Source organism: Suricata suricatta, chromosome 1 (assembly GCF_006229205.1).
Source record: "Suricata suricatta isolate VVHF042 chromosome 1, meerkat_22Aug2017_6uvM2_HiC, whole genome shotgun sequence".
NCBI classification, from domain to species: Eukaryota; Metazoa; Chordata; class Mammalia; order Carnivora; family Herpestidae; genus Suricata; species Suricata suricatta.
In genome coordinates, this window is record NC_043700.1 from 55,772,866 (window position 1) to 55,799,155 (window position 26,290).

The following is a 26,290-nucleotide window of genomic DNA, read 5'->3' on the forward strand; positions in this document are numbered from 1 at the left end:
TAAGGACCCTTGGGCATACATTGGGTCCACCTGGATAATCCAGGATCCTCTCCCTATTTTAAGGTCAGCAGATTAGTAACTTTAATTCCATCAGCACCTTTAATTCCCCCTTGCCATATAACCTAATATACTCACAGGTTCCAGGGACTGAGGGGCAGGGACATCACTGGGTGGCCTTTATTCTGCCTACTATAGGGTGCTTAATTTATCTTTTGACCACAGATCTTAATATCCATTTTTAAAAAATAATCTTTGGATTATTTTTTTTAATGTTTTATTTATTTTTAATACAGAGAGAGACAGAGCATGAGAGGGGGAGGGGCAGAGAGAGAAGGAGACACAGAACTGGAAGCAGGCTCCAGGCTCTGAGCTAGCTGCCAGCACAGAGCCCAATGCAGGGCTCGAACCCACGAACGTGAGATCTGACCTGAGCCTAAGCTGGAGGCTCAACCGACTGAGCCACCCAGGTGCCCCTTAATATCCATTTTAAAAAGCCCTCAGTAGGGTGGAGTGTGTGTAGGGGGGGGACTTGGTAGAGATGTCAAAAGCCAAAAACTTTTAGTTATAAGATAATTAGGTACTGTAATGTACAACATGATGTCTATATTAAAACTGCTATATAGTATATTTGAAAACTGTTTAAAGAATAAATCTTGTTCTTTTCTTTTTTCAATAGATGTTCTCCTAAGGGAAACACAACTTTTTCTCTTCTTTATATGAGATAATGGATATTAATTAAACTAATTGTGGTAATCATTTCATAATATATGTAAGTTAAACCTTTCATTTGTACACCTTAAATTTATATAGTACTGTATGTCATTTATATCTTAATAAAACTGGAAAAATTCAAATAAAATTAATAAGAAGCCCTCAGTATATAGGAAATATTAGGAGGTATAGCAAAATAAGTTATGTTAAGAAAATCAGTTTCTTGTACTGGAAATCATATTTCCTTTTGATTAGAACTGAGATGACACATAAGTAACAAAAACTCTACCAATACTAAGTTGGTTTTATTCCCTCCTTACTGACCAGCCAACAAAACCTTTAAGCCCTCGGGAAAGAGGAAAAAAGAATAACTCACAGTGGTAAAGTTTATCTATTCCAACCAGATCTAGAACTGCTTGTTCACTAGTCTTGCTGCTACCCTGGGAGATAATGGTAGAGATTATCAGGGAGTGGAGGTTGTGTAAACCACTCCCTTCTGCCAGGAATTCTACCATCCTAAGAGTGGCAGGTTGTATGGTGCTATTTTACAGACTTGGCAAAAGAAGTCAGAGGGATATGCATCTTGCCAGCATGACTTCTACAAAGTCTGTAGTTATATTCCCACCAACAGTTTATAAGAGCCTGAAGAATTATCTAAGGAGGTATCTGACTAGCCATTCTTCATGAAAGCAGCAAAAGAGTATTTACTTAGATTAGCAATTGGCAACATTCTTATGTTGCTTTGCTGTACAAAGGTACGTGGGTAGAACTGGAGTTATTGTGTATTCAGACACCAAAATTCCTGCTACCTGGGGGTGGGAGGGTCCAATGGAGGTTAGCCTAGAAATGAGAAAATGAGGAAAACAAGTCTTCTGAATGGATGGAGATTGAAAAGGAGATAAACCGAAGTAGATTTTCTCTAACTTGCCAGTTTGGATGACTTGCAGTGCCATCTTCTGGCAAAGAAGCCAAAAACTTTCAATTTCCATGCCAGTAATAAAGTATTTCTTTTTCTTTTTAAAAGTATTTCTTATAATCATGGCTAAACCAGAAATTGGGAAAACTCAGAGGGGTCTTGGGTGTTGGTGTATTAGAAAGAGTATGAGAGAGAGAAGGAAACCGATTTATTTGACGCACTGATCCTAATCTTTGACATCTGAGGTCTCTGGCAAAATCTGTAAACTTTCCACCAGGCTACATACATCACATATACAAAAGGTACAACCTGGAGTGTACCTTACACAGTAGACAAGCCACCATCCTCTTTCGGCTTTAAGTTTGGATTCTCCAGCGTCTCAGGGATACTCTAGATAAGGCAACTTAGCCATAGAGCTACTCAGCAAGACAATGATCTTGATTCCTTATCACAAGAAAATCTCCTCCTATCTTTGAAGGTCCTGCCATAAAGAATGAAACTTGAACCACCTTTCAATATACCGGCAAATAATTTATACACACATTAGATGTAAATGTGTAGAAAACCACATTATAACCTTAAAAAAAATCAAGACTTAAAAATACTTTCTTGCCGTAATCATCCAAGACATAGTAGAAAAGAGCTTGCTTTCTAAAGCAAAATTACTTTAAAACATGCGGTATTCCTAAGTAACAACTTTCACGTTAAAAAAAGTGCTATTGTCTGTGTAGTATAATGTGGGACAAATTTACAATATGCTTTAATCAAAATCAGCTTCTGTTTGTGAGTTCTAGCCCTCATCTCTGGCTTACTCTTTTCTTTCCCCTTATTCTTCTTTTACTCCTCTTTTCCTCTTCTCCCACCTGCTGTGCCTTTGCCCCGCCCCGCCGCTCCGCGCCGCGCCACTCCTTTCCCCCACCCCCAACGCGCGCCAGCTTCCGCGCACTGACGTCACATGCCAGCGCCAGTGACGCGCTGGCCGCTCCCCTTTCCTCTGCATTCGCGCTAGGGGTTGGGGGCGCTAGGGTGCATAGTCGTCCGCTGGGAGTCCTAAGCAGTTGTCCGCGTATCCCCGAGTCCAGAGCAAGCGTCGCGAAGCAGAAGGACGTGGCAGGCAGGTAGCCGCCCAGTCCCAAATGCCATCCCCCCACCCCCATCCCACCGAGGGCACTAGCAACCACCTCTGTGAAGTTGCAGGGGCGGTAACCCAGGCACTCCCCGTGCCTCCACCAGCCGTTTCCAAGGGGCTCAGAAACCAGTTTGTTTGCTCTGAGTAGTGTGGACCTGTCTCATTGGGCGTTGCGGGAGGCGGCAAGGAGTCAAGCCTGAGGGGTCAACCAAAGTCTGGTGTCGGGTGTAGGAGCCTGATTGCGCCCCTTCAAGTGGCCTGTGAGCTGCTGCAGGTTAGATAGTCTTGGTTTCTCTTTCAGGATGTCATTTTCAATATGCGGGATGATGCCTCTGACTCAGTAACTGCCATAGGAAGGCTGCTACCCCTAGACCGATGATTGTCAATCGTCACCGTTATTCAGACTAACGCCCTGTGTCGTTGAGGTGAGTTGCACTTGAGGGAAGCAATGATATGCAAAATAGTAAAGTCGTTGGAAATGAGATCTTGCTTAGACTTGAGTCTGTAGAGCTTGCAGGGTTACTAACTTTTAAGTGCATGGAAAATAATATCTTCATCTTATTAAAATATTAATTCTCTAAAGAACAGTATGTAATACAAAACAGTCTTCGGACATTAGTTAAAAAGATATAGTGATAACTGAGTTAAGATAACAATTGAAATCTTGGCATGGAGAAACAGTCATTTACATTGCATATATGTTGTTTCTGATTTTAAATTACATATATATTTTAATAAAAACTGAGTAAGAATTAACTGGTAGCTTACAATTTTATATTTCAATTTACATAATTGGGCAGTTTCCATATGTAAGGCATTAAAAGTTATACTACTTTCGGAGTTCATCGTAACTTTTTTTATACAGGCCTAATTTTTATTCTCTAATGTAAGCTCCGCCCCCAAGAAGCAGACATTTTTTTATTGCCATGATAAGTAACATCAGAAAAATTTATGAAGTAATATCCAATGAAAGTAATATCCAATATAATAATAGTCTTTTCTTGTGATGCAGCAGTATTGTAGAGATGATGGAGGGGAGCCAAATATGGAAAGAAGTAGTGCTTTGTTTCTAGTTTAGGTTAGTTTGGTATTAGAGAGTCCACAGATCTATTTCATTTCAAATTGCTCTTTGTTCTAGGAGAAAGGTAAGGAGCATCTTTTGTGGGAAAACAGGTTTTTGCACAGTAAGAGTCAGCATTAGGAGTTTAGTAAGGGTTATGGAACTTGGCCACAGAACTTGGCCACAGGCGTCGTATTGAGGTAATTTTAATACATTGACATTGTATTCCTAGTACATTTTACTTCAGTCTCTACCTTGTAATCTAAGTTGTGGACATGACACCATTTCATGAATATAAATTCTTTATTTACATATTGGTAGTTTCCATTAGGGAAGCCAGTAATTGTTGTCTGTATAGACTTATAGAGAAGAAAAACAAATGTTTTGCTAAAAGTGTATCTAATGGAATCCCATTTTTGCTGTCTGCGTTTTTGTGTAATAAGAAATAGGTCAGGGACTTGACTCACCGAGAAGGAAAATTGTGTTTCTCCCACCTGTCAAAATGTTATTTAATATTTGGAAAACCATATGTGTGGATTGTAGCTGCAGACAGACCATAAGGACTTCTTGGAGTCTGTTGACATTCCTCTGCCTCTATCATGGGTGGCTTTAAGTGTTTGACTCAATCTCAGCTCAGGTCATGATCTCATGGTCCTGAGATTGAGCCCCCTTGCTTCTTTTTGATTTGCTTGTGGATATTTACATTTTATCATTTCAAACAGAGGATAAGTTTGTGTATGTATCATTTTCATACATTTGTAAGGTAGATTGCTAAAAATGGAATTGCTGGATCAAAGTGAACACTGATAATAATTTTGGTAAGTATTGTGGGATTTTATTTTTTATTAATTTTTTAATGTTTTATTTATTTTTGAGAGAGAGAGAGAGACAGAGTGTGAGCAGAGGACAGGTAGAGAGAGAGGGAGACATAGAATCTGAAGCAGCTCCAGGCTCTGAGCTGTCAGTCCAGAGCCCGATGCAGGGCTGGAACTCAGGAACTGTGAAATCATGACCTGAACTGAAGTCGGACACTTAACCCACTGAGCCACCTAGGTGCCCTGATATTGTGGGATTTTATATTCCTTACTATTTGTATCAATTTGTATTCACACCATATTCTGTTTTTTTATATTCCCCTCCAACATAGTACAGTAATAAACTTCCGAATTTTGCCATTCTGATGGGTGAAAAATGTTAAGTCTTGTACTTTTAAAAACTGAGGTAAAATATGCATAACATAAAATTTATCTTTTGTACTTGTATTATTATTATTATTATTATTATTATTATTATTATTACTAAGTAGGCATGGAGCCCAGGATGGGGCTTGTACTCATGACCCTGAGATCAAGACCTAAGCTGAGACCAAGAGTCAGATACTTGGGGAACCTGGGTGGCTCAGTTGGCTCAAGTCATGTTCTCACTCTACCTGGGATAGAGCCCTGTCTCAGGCTCCCGTGCTGGGTTTGGAGCCTGCGTAAGATTCTCTGTCCTTCTCCCTCTGCTCCTCCCTCGTGTGCTTGCATGTTCTCTCTTTAAGAAAGAAAGAGAGAGAGAGAGAGGAAGGAAGGAAAGAAGGAAAGAGAAAGAAAGACCCTCCTATTTTTTTTTTTGTTTTACATACAAGTAGTTTATCATCTGGCATTAGCATTGATATAAAGTGAAGAAAATGAGTGTAAGCTCTGTTTTTTCCCCACATTACTACCTGGTTGTCTATATATTATTTATTTCAAAATTTTATTATTTGACACTGAGTTAAAATGTTACCATGCTCATCCACCAAGTTAAAAAATGTTTTTGATAGATTTCTGTCAAAAACAGATTTGATTTGCCTGTCAATTTCATAATTATTGTACCAGCATTTTATATGTGTCCTTTAACATGTGTCCTTTTTTAAAAAAAAGTTTATTTTTTTGAGACAGTGGGTTGAGGAGCAGAGAGAGGGAGAGAGAATCCCAAGCAGGATTCGCATGGTGAGTGCATAGCCTCATCCAGGGTTCAAGCTCATGAACTCTGAGATCATGACTTGATCCGAAATCAAGAGTGGGATGCTTAACCCACTGAGCCATCCAGGTGTCCCTAAAATGCATCTTGATGTCGAATAGGAAAGTCTTCCCTCATTGGTCTTTTTTGTTTTGTTTTCAGTATTTCTTTGGCTATTCTTGCTTTTTTCTTGTATTGATTCAAATCAGCTTGTCTAATCACTGTCACCCATAAAGCTTGTATTTTTATTAGGGCAGAATTAAATGTGGAGACTGAGAATTAAAATCTTTCTGATATTGCAGTTCCTGAGTGGCTCAGTTGGTTAAACATCCAACTGAGCGCAGGTCATCATCTCACAGTTCATGAGTTCAAGCCCTGCATGAGGCTCTCTGCTGTTAGTGCAGAGCCTGCTTTGGATCCTCTATTCCCCCCCCTCTGCCTGTCCCCCGCTCATTCTCATTCTCTCTCTCTCTCTCTCTCTCTCTCTCTCTCTCTCTCTCTCTCTCTCACACACACACACACACACACACTTAAAAAAACCCAAATCTTTTTAATATTAAATCTTTCCCTGTATTTTTCTTTTATGTGTATGTGCGTGTGTGTTTGTGTTTTTTTCCTTTTTTTTTTAAGTTTTATTTATCTTGAGGGAGAGAGAGAGATAGCATGAGTGTGTGGGGGGTGGCGCTGAGAGAGAGGGAGAAAGAAGGAGAGAAAGGATTTCAAGCATGCTCCTTGCTGTTAGCATGGAGCTCAACATGGGGCTCAGAGCTCACAAACTGCAAGATCATGACCTGAGTTGAAAGCAAGAGTCAGACACTACCAACTGAGCCACCCAGGCACCCCTTGAATATTTTCTGTTGGTTCATTTTCCAGGTTAAAAATCCTGTCTTCTATTATATCCGATCCTGTGTAAAACCATGTGATGCCTTCATAATTTCAGATACCATATATTTTAGTTCTGAAATGTTCATTTAATTTTTAAAAACAAATTTCAGTTCTTTTTTGAAATTCTCCATCTTAAAAAATCACTTTTGTTGATCTTTTCCTCTTATTTTCTTGAACATATTATTCATGGTTATTTAAAATCCTCTATGATTTGTCCACATTTGAGTGATTTGTGATTTCTATTGTTTATTTTAGTTTTGGTTCTTTTGTTCTTTTTTTTTTTTTTACAGGCCTCATAATTTTTTTTAAATATTTGTTTATTTCTAGAGAGAAAGAGCAGGAGTGAAAAAGGGGAAGGGGTGCAGAGAGAGAGAAGGGGAGAGAGAGAATCCCAACCAGGCTCTGCACTGTCAGCACAGGGTCCAACTGAGGACTCTTTCCCACCAGTGTGAAATCATGACCTGAGCTGAAATCAGAAGTTGGATGCTTAACCCAATTGAGCCATCTAGGCACCCCTTATCTATCTACCTGCCTTCCTTCTTTCCTTCCATCCTTCCTTCCTTCCTCTTTCTTTTTTTCTTTCTTTCTTGATAGAACACAAGGTGGGGGGAGTGGGGCAGAGAGAGAGAGGGAGAGGGAGAGGGAGAGAATCTTAAGCAGGCTCCATGGAGCCTGATGCGGAACTCATCCCACAACCCTGAGATCATGAGCTGACCCAAAATCAAGAGTCAGCTGCTCAACTGATTAAGCCACATAGGTGCCCCACACCTCATAATTTTTGACTGGATGCTGGATGTTGTGAATGAAAAGTCATAGAGGCTCTGGAACATGTATCTTCCAAAAAATTGATATGTTTTCTGGCAGGCTAATGAGAGTATTAGCAGATTCCTTTCTTTTATGCTATCAAAGATTGGTATTAGGCTTTGTTAGGACTAGTCTGTTTTAGTCTTGCTCTGGGTGTGCACAACTGACAGAGTATGCACAACTGATGAGGTAACTGACAGGAGAGGAATTTATGTGCCGGGTTTGGGGCTTTTTCTGTGCTTTTTCCTTCTCTCTAGGATTTTGGCAGCCTCAAACTCTGACTTCTCTTCTCCTTAGCTCAATAGGATTGGTGCTTTCTGTGTAAGCTCCATGGTGGTATGTCATAGTTTGGAAAATGTCTTTAGGTAGAAGGCTGGGTTAAATGTGGAACTTATTAATATTTTCTCACCTCTCAATGATTATAGCCTCTCAATTCCTATCTGTTGTTTTATATATTTTACTAAATGTTTTTGAGTGTTTTGGGAGGTAGGCTATGAGCTAAGGAATCATGGCTGGAACCATTTATCATGGTTAATCTTAATCTCTCAGATCATATATAGTACCATTCTCAGCTGTGTTGGTATCCCTAATCTAGAAACATCTCTAGTCTTTTGCCAGCATGAGAGAGTGGTGGTCTCTTGACTAGGTGAGGTGGAAGAGACAAACTGTGTGTTTAAGGCTATTACACAGTCTTTCAGACCATCCTGTTTTAATTCTGGTATCTCACTCACAAAGGCACCTTTTTCTGCCTATTGTTGAGCTAATCTTTAGTGGGAATTGACTTATTTCCCACTGCTGGGTTACAATACGACTTTCTCTAGTTTCCTGAGTCAGCTGCTGCTTGTTCTTGTGTTTGCCAGCTTCCAGAAATTTATTGCTGTTGCTTTCTCTCCTGTTCTGCCTTTTTGATCCCTTAAAGTTGTGGTAGGTCAGGGAAAGAAGTCAAGGTAAATATGTATGTTCTGTTTGATATATTTAACTCTAAATTGCAATTTACTTTTTGACTTTTTAAAGATACAGGCTGAAGAAATTACTCTTGTGTTTTTTTAGTTCTCCAAAGGAAAGGCTTTGGCTGCATTTCTCTGTCATTCCTACTTTTTCTGGCTAATGTTACAATTCTAAACAATGTTGAAGTTTACTGTTTTGTGACCTACTTTTTTATTTTCTTCTCTTTGAATTATAGACTATTAAAGTTGGTAGGACCCTTAAGGTTGTGTTATCTTTAAATTGTTAGTGTTTTTGTTTTTATTTTTTAAGTTTTTTTTATGTTTATTTATTTTTGAGAGAGAGAGAGAGAGAGGGGGAGAGGGAGGGAGACAGCACAGAGCCTGACACCAGACTTGAACTCATAAACTATGAGATCATGACCTCAGTCTAAGTCAGACACTCAACCGATTGAGCCACCCAGGTGCCTTAAATTGTTAGTGTTTTTAGATGAAGGAAACAAAATGCAGAGAAGTCAGGTGGTTTGCTTTTGGTCACGTAGTTTTTCTAAATCCATCATTTTATTTGTTATATCACATAACTCTTTGGAAAGCTCAAATATCAAAAATGTCTTTGAATTTATGTCTTGAATATCTTTAATATCAGATACACATCATAGAGATTAACTGGTATAATTGTTAGAGACTTTAAGAATAGCATCAAGGTGGTATTGTGATTTTCACTTGATGTTGGAAGCTGAAGCACAGAAAGGACAAACATTTGTAATTTCAGTTTATTACAAATATGAAATTATAACAGGATTATGATGGTCCTTCAGTTATACATTATGATGATTTTGGATGTGTAAGGCTATAGTACATTTTTTCACTATTTTTCATTTGGTTTGAAAAATCTTTTAGGATTGTAATGTAGCTGAGAAGTCTCATGACTAAGAAATAAGTAGCTTGGATAAATATGTTGTAAGGCACTGCAAGTACTCTATCTTTTCATGTTTTCCTCTTTACTTCCTCCAGTATGCGACAGTAGTCTAGTGTAGACTGCTGAAAAGGAGGAGTTGTGAGTTGCTCTGAAATTCCATTGACACAAGCCATTTATTGTTCAGAAAGCTTTCTGCACTTGACATTTTTTGCTTGCAATTAGAATCATCATTTTTCACTACCAGAAGCAGTAGATTCTCCTATGCTGAGTTGTCAGAACCACAGTGCTCAGGACTGTGGTAGGCACAGTGGTACTAGGGACTCTTGGAACTTCTGTCTCATCAGTGTGGTCCCTGGAAAGGAATTGGCAACCGAATTTTGAGGCAGAGCCAAACTGACTAATTTTGTTTCTCTTTTTTGGCAGTAGTCACACAATAATGATGGTTTTGAAATAATCTAATTATATGGTTATTAGTTAATGTAATTTGATTTATGAAATTTAGTTTTGTAAGATGAGTTTATGTGGCTATTTTTTCCTAAATAGCATGGTGATATAATATAGTCATGTCCAGGAGAAATCATTAAATTCTGGCTGGTGCCCAGATAGCCATTATATTATGCCAGTTGACCACCTTGGACTTGAGTATGTTTGGAGTGACTTCTTTAACTCACTGATGATGCTATATTGCTATTGTAATAGTTAATTTTCTGTTTTTCTTAAAGTTGCTAAAAGCCTTGTCATATCTTACAGAAATTTTGAAATGTAATATGGTTATAATGTTTTCTAAGGTAGAAGGCAGCTCTTTCCCACAGAAGTTCCTAAGGCATAATTATCCCATTGATTTTTACCAGAGGCTGGGTTCTGGACTTTATCTTACAGGTCCTGAATGTAAATTTTGTCATTTAAGGAGATTGTATCATATTTTAGAGGCAAAGTAAAATCAAACAAGTTTAGTATTGATGGATGAAATGAGAATATGGATTTGCTAATTTATAATGAGAAATATGGTAAGGTGTCACAGAAATATTTATGTGGTCTTCAGAACAAGCCCATTTTCTCCCAGAAGGGAATCCTACATTGAAGTCCTCCTTGATGTGAATAGACATAGGAAAGAACATGTTAGATAAATTAAGTATTTATTAGTTTTAAGTTAATAAAGTGAATTAATTTACTATAATTCTGGGTAATCTTGCCAATAGACTGTGCTAATGATTTCACTCTCTTTCCCTCATCCTTCCATCCTTCCCTTTGATTCTTTTTTTAAGCTTTCACCAGCTAGCATCTGAACTCTGGCTTCTTTCCTGCCCATCACTTTCCTGAAATTACTATTGCTAAAGTTACTAATGAACCTAATCAAGTATCTTGGTATGGTAAGGGTCTAATTATGATACCAAAGGCAGAAATATGAAGGTTAATAACATGTTTAATTAATATCAAAATAATATCAAAATACATTTTTATATGTAAATAAAATAGAAAGGCATGTAGCATATAAGGAAAAGTATTTATGACAGAGAGCGCTAACATCTTCTTTAAAGAGGGAGCTTTTACAATATCCCAGTAGAAAATGAACAAAGAACATGAATGAGTAGTTCAAAAAAGAAGAAATACAAATGTTCAATAAATGTGGAAGAATTTTTCAAATTAACTGATAATGAGCAGGAATTCAAATAAAAATGAGGTGCGATTTTCCTGTTGAATGTAATGAGTAACAACGACAAATAGTGAGCACTGGCTCACTATGTGCCAGGCGTTATTCTACAATAGAATAGTGAAATTAACTAATTAACTAATCCTCCCAGCAGTTCTACAAGTCTGTACTATTGTGATCCACATTGTACAGATGAACAAACTGAGGCACATAACACTGAGTAACTTGTCCAATGTCACATAATAAAAAAGGGATAAAGTCAGGATTTAAATCCAGGCTCCCTGATTCTTAAGGTTTTAGTGCCCATTAACTACTACCCTTTATGGCTTCTCAGATTTTAATAAATAACAACCAGTGTTAAACGAGTATCTAGAAACAGGTACTTTTATGCACTGCTGGTTAGAATATTAGTAGGGGTGTCTGAGTGGCTCAGTTGGTTGAACATCCAGCTCTTGGTTTTGGCTCCAGTCCTGATCTCAGGACTATGGTATCAAGTCCCCTGTCCTACTGTGTCCTGGGCATGGAGCCTACTTGAGATTCTCTTCCCCACCCTCCTGCCTCCCCTACTTGTGTACCCTTTCTCTCTTAAAAAAAAAAATAAACATTTCTGTCAGACAGTTAAGCTCTATGTTTCAAAATTTTAACACATGCATATTCTTTGAACTAATAATTTATCCTAAGGAAATCCTTATAATGGGTACATAAAAATGTATGTACAGAAATTTTATTTAAAGTTCTTCTATAACAACAGTGTAAACAATTTAATGTCTAATAAGAGAGGGTTAGTTAAATAATTTTGGAAATGCACTCTTATTGGAGATGATAAAATAGTGCTGCTAATTAACTCATATAGGAAAAAGTTTGTCCCTCCATATGTTAAGTATATACAGTATTTGACTTTGCAAAGCATTCTTGGAAATTGAAATGTCATTGTTTTTCTCTTTTTAACTATAACTAGGTTTTAAAAGTAAAATTGTGATAGCTAATTTAACTTTAAGATTTTAAATACCCTTTTTTAAGAAAGCAGATCACTAAGGAATTAGAATTGAATTTTACATAATTGTTATGGAAGAATGCTTTATATCTGTTAACTGTTACTTTTTTTAATATCTAGTATATCTGTTAAGATGCCTTAGATAAAAAAACATGGAGAAGTATATTAGACTACAGAAGATCGGAGAAGGTTCATTTGGAAAAGCCATTCTTGTTAAATCTACAGAAGATGACAGACAATATGTCATCAAGGAAATTAACATCTCACGAGTAAGTATTTTTTCTTTGGTTATTAAATAGTCTGGTTTCAGTAGGGATCATTAGAGAATAAAAACAAACATGGCAATGCATAACCCAGAGTCAAAGGCTGGCATAATCTCAGAGAGAAACACTAATTTCAGAATAGTCTGTATATCCTTTCACATTTTTTTCTATGATGGGTGCTTGTGTTTATGTGTTTAAGTATTTAAAAAAAATACAACTGCCTACTGTTCTGTAACTTAATCTAGTTTGAAAATCTTAAAATGTTTTTACTTGTGGATTATTTTTAACTTCTGTCTTTATTTTGTTATTTGGACTGTGCTTTATCAGTACTGTTACATTTTAACCACTCTCTTACTGATGGACTTTTAGATTGTTTATTGATGGTTTAATTTAATATTTTCTTTTTCTCTCCCATTTAAGATGTCCAATAAAGAAAGGGAAGAGTCAAGGAGAGAAGTTGCAGTGTTGGCAAACATGAAGCATCCAAATATTGTACAGTATAGAGAATCATTTGAAGGTCAGATACTTTTTTGCAAGAGAGTTCAAAAGAACTAAGCCATGTGACAACTGTTGGATATTTTCCTTATAATGTATTTTCAGGAAGAAATTGATTCTAGGGTAATACTAATGTTACCAGTGGGAGAGTCTGCATTGTGTGAATGAAGGTCTTAGTCCTTGGATTCCCCACAAGAAGTTTACGTGGGGATACTCACTGGAATAAAGACAGCCAACAGGGAAGTAGCAAGCCCAAAGCAGTTTATTAAAGTGAAAGTATAGTCTTCAGTTGGGAGAGCTGGTGGAATCTACCATAGGTTGTTTTGGGATTGGATGTTATTGGGTTGGGAGGAGCAGTGACTTACAGTGGGGTGGAGTTCCCTCCCACAGACTGGGAGGGAGAGTTTTTTACCCTACTGGGATTTGTACCTGAAACTCAAGGCAGCCTTTCTCCAGGGCTATTCATCAGTGCAAATGCATTATAATTAGTCTAGGGGTTACCCTGGGCAGATGTGGTAGAGGAGGAGGAGAGTGCCCCAACGTCTTGAAGTCTTAATCTGAAGCTGTTGTGCCCTGGGTCTTTAATGTGTGGTTTATGTTATCACCTTCCTTGCCTCCAGCTCTTGTCTCTGTCATTCCCCTTCAAGGGTTTGGGACTCTGCCTCAGGGTATTACTTCCAGTACTCCCAACACTAACACCACACTGTCTGTGTAATTTTATATTGCCTCACTGGTACTATGATTGCTTAAAAAGAAGCGGCATGGTTAAGCGTAAGAGTTTGGACAAAGCAAAAACTGTAACTTATGTCATTTTAAACTGAACTTCCTTTAAGTGCTACCATTACTGCCACTAAGAAAATGTTGTGATCTTTAGAAAGTATCCTAATCATTTGTGTTCTGGCATACCTCATTATATCATAATACTGAGGTATGTTGACAGTGTTCTGTTTTTGGAACTATATACCATTATATTCGGTATTGCAGGAGCTAAGCTTCTCTCAATTGAGGTAAAGATGGTTTGTAGAAGTCCTTTGGAAGTCATTCCCATTGTTATCATAAATCCTTACAAATTATAAAACAGAAAGATTATTTACGCATGTATGTACGTATTTTTTAGTTAACAACATTACTGTTTATTTAAGGCAGTGGGGGTGGAAAGAAGAAAAAAAAAGAAAGTAAAGAATAGCTACTTCACCTCCTGATTTTCTGCTGCTTATGACTCGTAAATTTATAATCATAGTTTTTTCTCCTTCCTCAACCAGTTCCTTGTTCTCTTGCCCTCTGCAGCATCTTGGCTGGGTGTGGTCTGTTTGCTTAGTGGAATAATTCAAACCATGATCACTGCAGGATCTGAGTCTTTGAAAGTCCTGTATTTTTTGCAGTTTTTCATTAATTATGGCTATTTGGCAAGAGAGGAAAAGAGATACTTTAACGAATCCATCAGGTTCCAGTAATAGTCCCCCGTGGCTTTATTGTGTTTCAGCAGCACAGTTTTTTCTTGATAATCACAATTCACTTTAGCTTCGCTTCACTTTCTTAACAGAAAGATAATTTAGATAGAAAGTAGTAGATTAAATGTTTATTTCAGGGTTAAATCACATACCAGTTACAGAGTCTGTATTAGAGCAAAAGTATCCTTGTTCCCAAATTAGCTTGGTATGTACTAAAGGAGAACATACTTTTAAAAATATGGATCAATTAACACATTATATCATCAGGTACTCAGTTCATTTATTTTATGATGGCAGCGAAGTGAGGGTTTATACAAGTGAAAGGGTACGGTGTTAGCCATCTTCTCCTTCCCGTGAACTTGAATTTCCTTTATCTTTATCCTTGCTCCTCCTTTAGTTTTATTTCTCTTTCGTCACCAAAATTTTAATACTTTAAATAAAAAGGTTTGAATATATGTCAACAAATATTCTAGCAGCTATTTTGTAGTGATGTAGAATGCTTCACATAGAAACATCTAAATGATTCAAAAGAAGTAGCACATTCTTTAAAGTTGTTTTCTTTTAATACTGCTATTTAATTTTAAAGGAATACATGCTCATGGTAAACATATTCAAAAAGTACAGCTGGCAGGAACCCTAAATTCTCTGTTCCTCTCACTCCATCCTCGTTCCCATTCCCCTAGAAGTAAACAGTCAGTGTTACGAATTCAGTGTTTCTTTATTATAGTTTTTGGAACAAACATATACATATAGTATTTAACATTTAAAAACAAGTGGGATGATACTATGTATTTCTGCATCTTGTACTTTTCACTTTATATCTCATGGATATCTTCCTATGTATTGATGGACCACATTCTTTACAACTTCTTATAACACCTGTAGCATATCCCATTGTGTGCATTGTATGGTTCTATCCAGTTTGTGTAGCCAGTCTTCTGTTAGGGACACTTAGATTGTTTTTAAGCTTTTCACTAATGCAGATAATGTTGCACTGAATATCCTTGTACAGGCGTCTGTGTACTGTCATCATATTTCTGTGGGAGTGGAGATGTTAGACTAAAGGAAGTGAGAGTTCCTATGTCTCTCTCGCTTCTGACCTTGGCTTATAATTCATCCTAAAATTTATATGATATAACTTTATCGGTGATTCATATATATTTCTACCTTAACTGAATGATCTCATTGTAATCTGTGTACCTCTTTGAACCTCTGTAGTTTTAGTAAGAGCTTTTAGGAGCTCTAAGATACAAATGTTCTATAAAATGATTGAAATAACTTACATATGCAAACATTTAAAATCTGTCAATTTTAGGGGTGTCTGGGTGAAATGAAGTGTCCAACTTTGGCTCAGGGTCGTGATCTCACAGTTCATGGATTTGGGCCCCATGTCAGGCTCTGTACTGACAGCTCAGAGCCTGGAGTCTGCTTTGGATTCTGTGTCTCCTTCTCTCTCTGCCCCTCCCTCATTTGCACTCTGTCTCTCTCTCTCTCTCAAACATAAATAAAAAATGTTAAAAAGAAAAAAAGGCATCAAAGAAATTTAATATTGATGTCATAATTGTTAGATACCATTATAAGTAAATCTTCTAAAGTCACTTAAAAGGCAGTGTGGTTCTGTTGTGACAATCATACAAATAAGACCTCCAGTGTGATTTTTTTTTTTAGAGTCCCAGCATTATGCATATGGGAATTAGGGCATAGAAAAAATTCTATTGACAACATAAACAGATTTTAAAATTGCTGTCTTTGGGGTGTCTGGGTGGCTCAGTCGGTTAAGCGTCTAACCTTTGATTTCAGCTCAGGTTATGACCTCACGGTTCTTGAGATCTAGCCTGGATTCAGACTCTATGCTGAGAGTCCGAGCCTGCTTGAGATTCTCTCTCTCCCTCCCTCTTTACCCCTCCCCTGTTCTCTCTCTCTCTTTCTCAAAATAAAGTTTTAAAAAAAGTGCTGTCTTTCCATTAACTTAAAAGGAAAAATGAAGGCCATGTGTATTGGAAAAATTGATAGAAGAATCAATAAAAGATGCTGATATTGAAGGCAGAGGTGAAATGTTTTGATAAAATTGTTCTATAAAACGTATGAGTGGGGAGAAAATAGGATTTCCAGGCATATAAATGTATAACTGGATTATAATACTACATATCGTAAGTAGACACATTATTGTTTTATTACATACCTAAAATTTATACAGCAAAATTTTAATCATAGAGAAAGTGGGGGGTTATCCTGTATTACTATATATTTGGGTGTATGTTTTACTCATTTATATACAACTCTGTTTTTGGTTGTTTGTAGCTATCACCTTTTAATTACTTTTGTTATTTTTATTTCCCTACATTCTGTGGTTTTTATCCTTTTAAGTTTTATTTCTTATTGTTTCTAAGGTAATTTTTGATCTTTGATGGAAGCTTTTCTTTTTTTTATGTTTTTTTAAAATTTATTTTTTGAGAGACAGAGTGCAAACTGGAGAGGGTCAGAGACAGAGGGGGACACAGAATCTGAAGCAGGCTAGCTGTTAGCACAGAGCCTGATGCAGGGCTCGAACCCACAAACCATGAGATCATGACCTGAGCTGAAGCCGGACACTTAGCCGACTGAGACACCCAGGCACCCCTGATGGAAGCTTTTCAATACCATACTTGGATATAGGTGTTAGCATTCCGTTTGTTCCTCACTGGTGCTGCCAAAATCTAAATTCTCTGTCTACTTGAAAAAAACCTTTTTCTTTGAGGCTAAATTTAGATTGCTTTTTGCTGCAGGTAATAGAGAATCTAACCAATATTGGCTTAAGTGGAAAAGATATTTAACTAACTCACCTAACAGGAAGTCTTAAACATAAGCAGTCCTATAACAGGGCATGTATGGTAGCTCAATAGTGTTACCAAGATTCAGGCTCTTCTGCCATTCTTAGTATGTAAGTTTTTCAGCCTAATGCTTTTCACCTTGTTTCAAGATGTCTCTTGGAATTTAGGCACATATTTTCATCTAAGGCTGAAAGGAGGTAGTACCAGCAGGGCTTCTTGAATCTGTTCCTTTAGTAAGGTAAACAAATGTTTTTTTAGAAGCCATTGTTCAGATATCCTCTTATGTCTTATTGGCCAAAACTGGGTCAGTGACCACTCTAGCTGTAGGGGATACTGGAAATGAGAAAATCTGGGATTATTTTCCCCAGCTTCTCAATTGAGGAGTAATGAAGGAGAAGAGGGTTATAATTAGCTATTGAGTTAGTCAACTAAGTGCATGCTTTGCTCATTGGTTGTGGTTCATATCCTCATTACTGTGTTTTTGTTAAACTCTTAGTCATTTTCTAACATGCATTGATGCTTTGTCACTTGTCTTATAGTCTTTTTGCCCCAGCTTCAAGCATTTTTATGTGGTGGTGGTTTTTATGAGTTTCAGAGTGTGTTTGTTCATTGTGTGAGCCCATTGGTGAATAATGGTTGGAATTATATTTCTGTATCCCTAGCATCTTGTGCAGAGTGCCTGGTACATAATAGGCACTTGGATGTTTGAATGTTTGAAGAAATACAAAACAGATTAGTACTTCCCTTGTAGAAAAAAGATTTTTCTGTTGACCTTATATTTTAACTAGTATTTAGCCCAAAATTAATAGTAAATGTATTATAAGCAGCAGAAAATATAGTTTATGTACTAGATCTAGCTTAAACATTTTACTTTTTAAGTATTTTTTACATTTATTTATTTATGAATGGATATATGAGAGAGAGAGAGAGAGAGAGAGAGAGAGAGAGAGAAGGAAAGTGGGGGGAGGGGCAGAGGAGTCGTCAGAGAATGAATCCTAGGCAGGCTCTGAACAGTGCAGAGCCCAACGCAGGGCTCAGGCTCACAAACTGAGCCAAAGTCAGAAGCTTAAAGGACTGAGCTACCCAGCCCTTAAACATTTTATTTTAGAATTGCTTCTTATCCCTTTCTTAGGGCCTGTTTAACCTTCTTTGTCTTTCACACACATATACACATATATTCACCTTTTTTTTTATTTTGATAGTTTCATTTTTGATACATGCATATGCACAAAATTCCTATGTTCTGTAACAATAAAAAGTTTCCCCTCTATACCTATCTTTGAGCTACCTGTTTACTTCTTAGGGTTTAACCATTTAACTGAAACCACTATCTTGTGTTTCAGAAATATTGGAAGCATTAATAAGCATATGCAAATGATAACATACTGTACACAACTGTTTTTTGTTATGCTACATAAATGATAACATCCCATACATATTGTTTATAATTAATGGATTATACAGTTTTCTGGGATTTTTATTTTTTATTCACATTGTGGTATCTTACATGTGTATTTGATATCATTCATAAAGAGTTATACAGATTCTTTTATTTAGTTTTACTTCCAGTTATATTAGTTTCAGGTGTGCAGTATAGGGATTCAGCAGTTCGCTGCATTGCTCAGTGCTCATCAAGATAAATGTACTCTTGCTCCCCTTCACTTATTTCACCCATCACCCCACCCACCTCTCTTCTGGTAACTTTCTGTTTGTTCTCTAGTTAAGAGTGGTTTTTGGTTTGTCTGCTTTTGTTCTTTGTTTTGTTTTTTAAATTTCACAGATGAGTGAAAACATGGTATTTGTTTTCCTGTGATTTATTTCACTAGCATTATACCCTCTAGATCCATCCACATTGTTGCAAATAGCAAGATCTTAGTCTTTTTTTTTTAAGTTTATTTATTTTGAGAGAGAGAGAGTTCATGTGTGCAAGTGGGGCGGTGGCAGAGAGAGAAGGAGAGAAAGAATCCCAAGCAGACTCCATGCTGTCAGTGCAGAGCCCCAGCTCCATCTCATGAACCCTGAGATTAGACCTAAGCTGAAATCAGGAGTTCAATAGCTTAACTGATGGAACCACCCAGGCACCCCAAAATCTTATTCTTTTTTATGGCTAAGTAATATTCCATCACATATATATGTATGTAGATATATATGTAAATATATATACATATATAGTACATCTTTTTAATCCATTCATGTATTGATGGACACTTGGACTACTTCCATAATTTGGCTCTTGTACTTAATGCAGCAGTAAACATAGGGGTGCATGTATTAAATGTATTAAATTAATTATTGTTAATTAAATATTTAATTAAATGTATTAAATTAGCATTTTCATATTCTTTGGGTAAATACTTAGTCAGGACTTACTGGGTCATGTAGTAGTTCTATTTTAATTTTTTGAGGTGCTTCCAAACTGTTTTCGAGAGTGGCTGCACCACTTTTCATTCCTGCCAGCAGTGCATGAGGGTTCCCTTTTCTCCATATTCTCACCACCACTTCTTTATTCTGTTTTTGATTTTAGCTGTTATGACAGGTGTGAGGTGGTATCTCACTGTGGTTTTGATTTTCATTTCTCTGATGATTACTGCTGTTGACCATCTTTTCATGTGTTTGTTGACAATCTGTCTTTGGAGAAAGATCTCTTCATGTCTTCTGACATTTTGAATTGGATTATTTGTTCTTTTGGTGGTGAGTTATGTAAATTCTTTGTATGTTTTGGATACCAACCGTTTATCAGATATGTCATTTGCAAATGTCTTCTCCCATTCTCAAGGTTGCCTTTTAGCTTTGTTGACTGTTTCCTTTGCTGTGCACCCCTATGTTTATTGCAGCATCCAGTACAATTTTGATGTAGTCCCAGTAACTAGTTTTTGCTTTTGTTCCTTTTGGATCAGGACACAGATCTAGAAACATGTTACTACAGTTCGTGTCAGAGAAATTACTGTCTATGCTCTCTTCTAAGGTTTTTATGATTTCAGGTCTCACATTTAGATCCTTAAGCTATTTTGAGTATATATATTTTTAATAGTTTATTTTCAAATTGGTTTCCATATAACACCCAGTGCTTCTCCCCACAAATGCCCCCCACCATGACCATCACCCTATTTTGAGTATATTTTTGTGTGTGATGTAACAAAGTGGTCCAGTTTCATTACTTTTCATGAACCTTTCCATTTTTTCCATCACCTTATGTTGAGGAGACTTTTTCCAGTTGCATATTATTGCCTCCTTTGTCAAAGATGAATTGACCATATAATCATGGGTTTATTTCTGGGCTCTCTGTTCTTTTCTATTGTATATGTCTGTTTTTGTGCCAGTACAATACTATTTTGATTGCTACAGCTTTGTAGTGTATCTTGAAATATGGGATTGTGGTACCTCCAGTTTTGTTCTTCTTTTTCAAGTTTGCTTTTGCTCTTTGGGGTCTTTTGAGGTTTCATACAGAATTTTAGGATTGTTCTAATTCTGTGAAAAATGTATGAATTGTATGATTTTGATCTTAATTTATTGAGACATGTTTTGTGGCCTAATATGTGGTCTTTTCTTGAGAGTGTTCCATGTGCACTTGAAAAGAACATGTATTCTGCTGTTTGGATGGAATATTTTGAATATATCTGTTAGGTCCATCTGGTCCAGGGTGTCCTTCAAAGCCACGGTTTCCATTTTTATTTTTTATTTGGATGATCTGTCCATTGATTTAAGCATAGTGTTAAAGTCCCTACTATTCTTGTATTACTAGTGATTACTTCCTTTATGTTTTACAACTGCTTTTTGTATTTGGTTGTTTCCATGTTGGGTGCATAAATATTTACAGTTATTATATTTTCTTGTTGGATTGTTCCCTTTATGATTATGTAGTGTCCTTTATCTCTTGTTATACCCTTTATTTTAAAAATGTAGTTTGTCTGATAGAAGTATTGCTACCCCAGCTTTCTGTTTAGTTCTATTTGCATAATAAATCCTTTTCTATCCTTTTACTTTCAATCTGCTTGTGCCTTTAGGTCTTAAATGAGTCTCTTGTAAGCAGCATTTTGATGTTTTTTTCTTTTTTATGCATTCCATGACTCTGTGTCTTTTAATTGGACTGTTTAGTCCATTTACATTCAGAATAATTATTGATAGGTTATACTTATTGCCATTTTGTTACTTGTTTTATGATGGTTTTTGTAGTTTTTCTGTGTTTCTTCTGTTGCTCTCTTCTCTCATGGTTTGTTGGCTTTCTTAGTAATATACTTGGATTCCTTTCTCTTTAAATTTTGCTTATCTATTGCTGGGTTTTGGTTTGTGGTTACTATTATGTTTGTATATAAAATCCAGTGCATACAGAAGTCTATATTAACTTGATGGTTGCTTCTGTTTGAATACATTCTTTACTCTCCCTTCTTCCCCACATTTTAGGTATATGGTGTCATATTTTACATCCTTTTATTTTGTGAATCCCTTGACTGATTATTACACTTATACTTATTTTGCTGCTTTTTTGTTTTACCTTTTTCTTACTCATAGTTTAGATCTTTTTTTTCTCCTCAGAGAATCCCCTCTAACATTTTTGTATAGCTGGTTTAGTGGTTAAGACTTTCTTTAATTTTTATTTGTCTTGGAAACTCTTCATCTGTCCATCTGATGATAGCCTTACTGGGAATATTCTTGGCTGCAGGTATTTTTCTTTCAGCTCTTTGAATGTATTATGCCACTCCCTTCTTGCCTGCAAAGTTTCTTGAAAAGGCCTACACTGATAGCGTTATGGGGTTTCTCTTCTACGTAAGTATCTTCTCTTGCTGTTTTTAAAATTCTCTCCTTATCACTACTTTTTGCCATTTTAGTTACTATCTGTGTTGGTGTGGACCTTCTTTTTTTTAATGTTTATTTCTTTTTGAGAGAGAGAGAGCCAGCAAGAGAGCGCATCAGCAGGGGAAGGGCAGGGAGAGACGGAGCCGAAGCTGGCTCCAGGCTCTGAGCTGTCAACACAGAGCTTGATGTGGGGCTCAAACTCACAAACTGCAAGATCATGACCTGAGCTGAAGTCAGATGCTTAACTGACTGAACCACCCAGGTGCCCCTTGGTGTGAACCTTCTTACATTGATTTTGTCAGGGGCTCTCTGTATCTCCTGGATATTGATTTCTCTTTCTTCCTCAGATTAGGGAAGTTCACAGCTATTTTATCTTCAGATACATTTTCTGACTCCATTTCTCTCTTCTGAGATTGCTATGATGTGAGTTAGTAATTATCCTTGATGGTGTCACTGAGTTCCTAAGTCCATTTTTTTAATGTTTTTTTTTAATTTTTGATACGGAGAGAGACAGAGCATGAGAGGGGGAGGGGCAGAGAGAGAAGGAGACACAGAACTGGAAGCAGGCTCCAGGCTCTGAGCTAACTGTCAGCACAGAGCCTGATGAGGGGCTTGAACCCACGAACGTGAGATCTGACCTGAGCCGAAGCCGGAGGCTTAACCAACTAAGCCACCCAGGCGCGCCCCCCCCCCAAGTCCATTTTTTAAAAAATTATGTTTGTTTTTTTTTTTTAGAGAGAGAGACACACACAGAATCTGAACTGAGCTGACAGCTCAGAGCCTGACATGGGATTTGAACCCATGAGCTATGAGATCATTACCTGACCCAAATTCAGATGCTTGACCGACTGAGGCACTCAGGCACCCCGAAGTCCATTTTTTATTATTATTTTTTCTCTCTCCCCTTCAACCTGATTTCTTTCCATTCCTCTGTCCTCCTGGTTGCTGACCCCTTCCTCTGCTTCCTTTAGTCTACTATATATTACATCTAGTATATTTTTTATTTCAGTTATAGAGTTCTTCGTTTCTGATTCATTCTTTTTTATGGTTTTTATCTCTATGTTAGGAGTCTCACTGAGGTCCACTGTTTTCTCAAGTCCAGGGAATATCATTATAGTCATTATTTATTAATTTATATTTTAGAGAGCATGCACACACAAGTGGGGGAGAGGAGTAGAGAGACAGAGAATCTTAAGCTCTACACTCAGTGTGGAGCCTGATGCAGGGCTCTATCCCACAACCCTGGGATCGTGACCTGATTTGAAATCAAGAGTCATATATTTTTTTAAATGTTTGTTTATTTTTGAGAGAGAGAGAGAGAGAAAGCGAGCATGAGCGAAGGAGACACAGAATCCAAAGCAGGCTCCAGGCTCTGAGCTTTCAGCACAGAGCCCGACATGGGGCTTGAACCCACAAACTGCAAGATCATGACCTGAGCTGAAGTCAGCCGCTTGACCATCTGAGGCACCCACGTGCCCCAAGAGTCAGATGTTCAACTGACTGAGCCACCCAGTGCCCTCATACTTATGATTATAACTTTAAGTTCTCTGTTAGGTATATTATTACCATGCCACTTAGGTCTCCTGCTATGATTTTCGTCCTGTTCTTTCATTTGGGACATATTTCTGTGTCTCCTCATATTCTTTCTGTGTCTGTTTCTGTATGTTAGGAAACTCAGCTATGTTTTTGGCTTTTGAAAGTAGTGGCTTTATGAAAAAGAGGTCTTACAGTGCCCTGTAATTCAGTGTCCCCTGTTCATCAGAACCTGGCACTTCAGAGGTGTCTCCTGTGTGTGATATGTATGTCCTGCTGTTGTGGCTGAGTGGCATTTGCCTTTAATTCAGTTGTCTGCAGTGGCTCTCTTTCCTCTTGTAGGCAGAGTTTGGACCCTGTGTTGTTGATGGGACCATCTGGAGCTGTCTTGGGCTTAGATTGAAACAGACCAGGTATTTATTAGAAATGCAGTAACCTCAAAATGCAAGGCGTTGTCCCTTTTTTTCTCCTGAGAAACTTTCATTGGTAGGTAGGGCCTATAGTCAGACCAGGTGTCTGCTCCCAGCCCACTGTTGGGGTGCAGTGGAGTGGCTCCCTGCCCCTCAGGCATGAGTCACTTTGGAGGGATGCTAACCCCTGTTGGGGCTACTTTCAGCCTGCCAGTCTTATGGCATCACTTTGGATGGACTCTCCGAAGCATATTGGAAGATGGAGGTCCACAGGAGATTGTAGGTACAGGGTGTAGGGTGTTAGCAAGGTCTGCATGGGTCTGCTGTTGGAGGAGAACTGGAATGATCCCTGGCTGGAGGGGGATATGCCTGCAGAATGTGGGGCAGGTTGCACCATTAGCAGGCTAGGTGGAGAGTATTGGCACTGTACTGGTTTCTTGTAAGTGTCCATGTTCCTACGCTGTTGGACAGGGCAATATTATGGTGACTGCCAATTCTTCTCCTTGAGAAGTCTCCTAACATCCCTGCTTTGCCTACACATGCTCTGAGATTAGTAAACTACTCTCCCTTAGGCTCCAGGCATTTTTCAAAGTGCTTCACCTGTTTTGCATCTCTGCTGGGCTATTTGTTGTGATGTCTCTTTAAGGGTTGGGACAGTTTCCTATTGCTGTCTTTCTCTCCCAGAGCCCAGCATGCTGATTTTTCATGTTCTGGTATTAAGCCCCACTGATTGTAAGAACTTGTGAAAATACAGCCCTATTGTTTTCGATGCTAAATGTTATGAGGATTCATGTTCCCTCTGCCTGGTGTCAGGGTCTGTTTCTTTCCCCTCTCCATACTATGGGTGTTCCCCCTCCACCTCCCACATTAGTCAGTCCCACAGGTCTCTTTAGCCCCTGACCATGTTCTTCACCATCCTATGTGGCCTCTTCTCTACATTTAACTGTGGAGAGTCTGTTCTGCCAGTCTTCCAGTCATTTTCTGGATTATTTACGTTGATGTGGCTGTTACCTAGTTCTGTCCATGGGAAGAGGTGAGGCCTGGATCCCTCTACGCCACCATCTTCCTTAGAAGTCCCATGAGTTATACGGATTCTTAAATAGCTCAGTTGCACAGGTTTCCAACCTGTGGCACATTAAAAGCAGTTTATCAAAAGGAATAAGTGAGTAGTATGGTGAAAAGGACAGTACCACAAAGTGCAAGATGCAAGTACTGATGGAAATAAGGTTATAAGCACAGAATGGTAAAAGAAATGAAAACTGTTCTTTTTCTTTTTATATGTTTTTATTTATTATTGAAACCGAGAGAAACAGAGCATGAGTGGGGGAGGGGCAGAGAGAGAGGGATACACAGAATCCAAAGCAGGCTCCAGGCTCTGAGCTATCAGCACAAAGTCCGATGCGGGGCTCGAACCCATGAACTGTGAGATCATGACCTGAGTCAAGTCGGACGCTTAACCGACTGAGCCACCCAGGCACCCCGAAAACTGTTCTTTGAGTCACAGTATTCTCACTAGTAAATAGTGGCTTAGTAAATAAATGTTGCAAGTCATATCAGCTCTCTCTAATTTGGGCAGAATAAGCATAGTGCTACTCTTAATATAAGAATAAAGATGGAGGGAAGGATGAGAAGTGTTCTTCTAGTCCTGTCTACCCATAGGAAGAGTCATAGAAGTCTTTTTTTCTGTGGACTGAGTCATAAAGGGGAATAAAGTAATGCCCTATTTTCATCTTCACAGAGCATATGCAAATTTAAAAATAGTAAAATCAAGGAAACCTCCAAGAGTGTACAATCTTATTCACTGTTGAGTCCTCATAATTCATTGAGATATCTATTATTTGTTTAGTAAGTAATTGATTAAGTGGATAAAACAAACCTGAAAAGTAATGGTCAACTAGAAACTAAGTTATAATCCATCTTTGACAAATTGGTGGGAAAAACGTTTTTATAGATGATGTTTAAGAAAATATATTAAATCAAGTATGTTTGTCTGTGTTTTGTCTGTATTCCAGAGATGTTTACATAATGTGGATACCACTGTTGAGCACGAAGCTGTATTGTTAGTAGAAAATCTTTAATGATGGAGTTGCCTGTTAACCCAGGTTATTGTACAATCTGTATAACCAGATTTTGCACTCCAGTTCTTTTGTAGATGCTTCTGTTTTTCAGTAGAACATAATTATTTGCTGCATTTTAGTAAACACTTAAGTACATTTAACTATGCTTTTGACATTTTAAAAAATGAAATGTAATGTTTATATTTTGTAGAAAATGGTTCTCTCTACATAGTGATGGATTACTGTGAAGGAGGTGATCTGTTTAAACGAATTAATGCTCAGAAAGGCATTTTGTTTCAAGAGGATCAGGTGAGTTAGCATGTAGGAGATTGACCCTTACTCCAGGTTATTGAGAAGCAATTCAAAGTTTATGTGTGTATTTATTTGTAACTACAAATGCTTAATTGTAATTACTAGGACAGTTTGGTATTGAATTTCAGTATCTCAGTCACATTTCTGTTCTAATGACTTTTTACCTCAC

General features: G+C 37.6%; 1 protein-coding gene across 2 annotated transcripts in view; it reads left to right on the top strand.

Moving 5' to 3' along the window:
• The first annotated feature begins 2,642 nt into the window (after window positions 1-2,642).
• NEK1 (NIMA related kinase 1) overlaps window positions 2,643-26,290 on the top strand; it is a 216,246-nt gene continuing 192,598 nt past the window's right edge. For both annotated transcript variants that reach the window (XM_029938932.1, XM_029938937.1), the window contains exons 1-5: window positions 2,643-2,745; window positions 3,058-3,181; window positions 12,117-12,265; window positions 12,680-12,776; window positions 26,021-26,118. In XM_029938932.1, coding sequence (XP_029794792.1) covers window positions 12,149-12,265; window positions 12,680-12,776; window positions 26,021-26,118 — 312 coding nt within the window. In that variant the 5' untranslated portion in view covers window positions 2,643-2,745; window positions 3,058-3,181; window positions 12,117-12,148. The remainder of the gene's footprint in view (window positions 2,746-3,057; window positions 3,182-12,116; window positions 12,266-12,679; window positions 12,777-26,020; window positions 26,119-26,290) is intronic.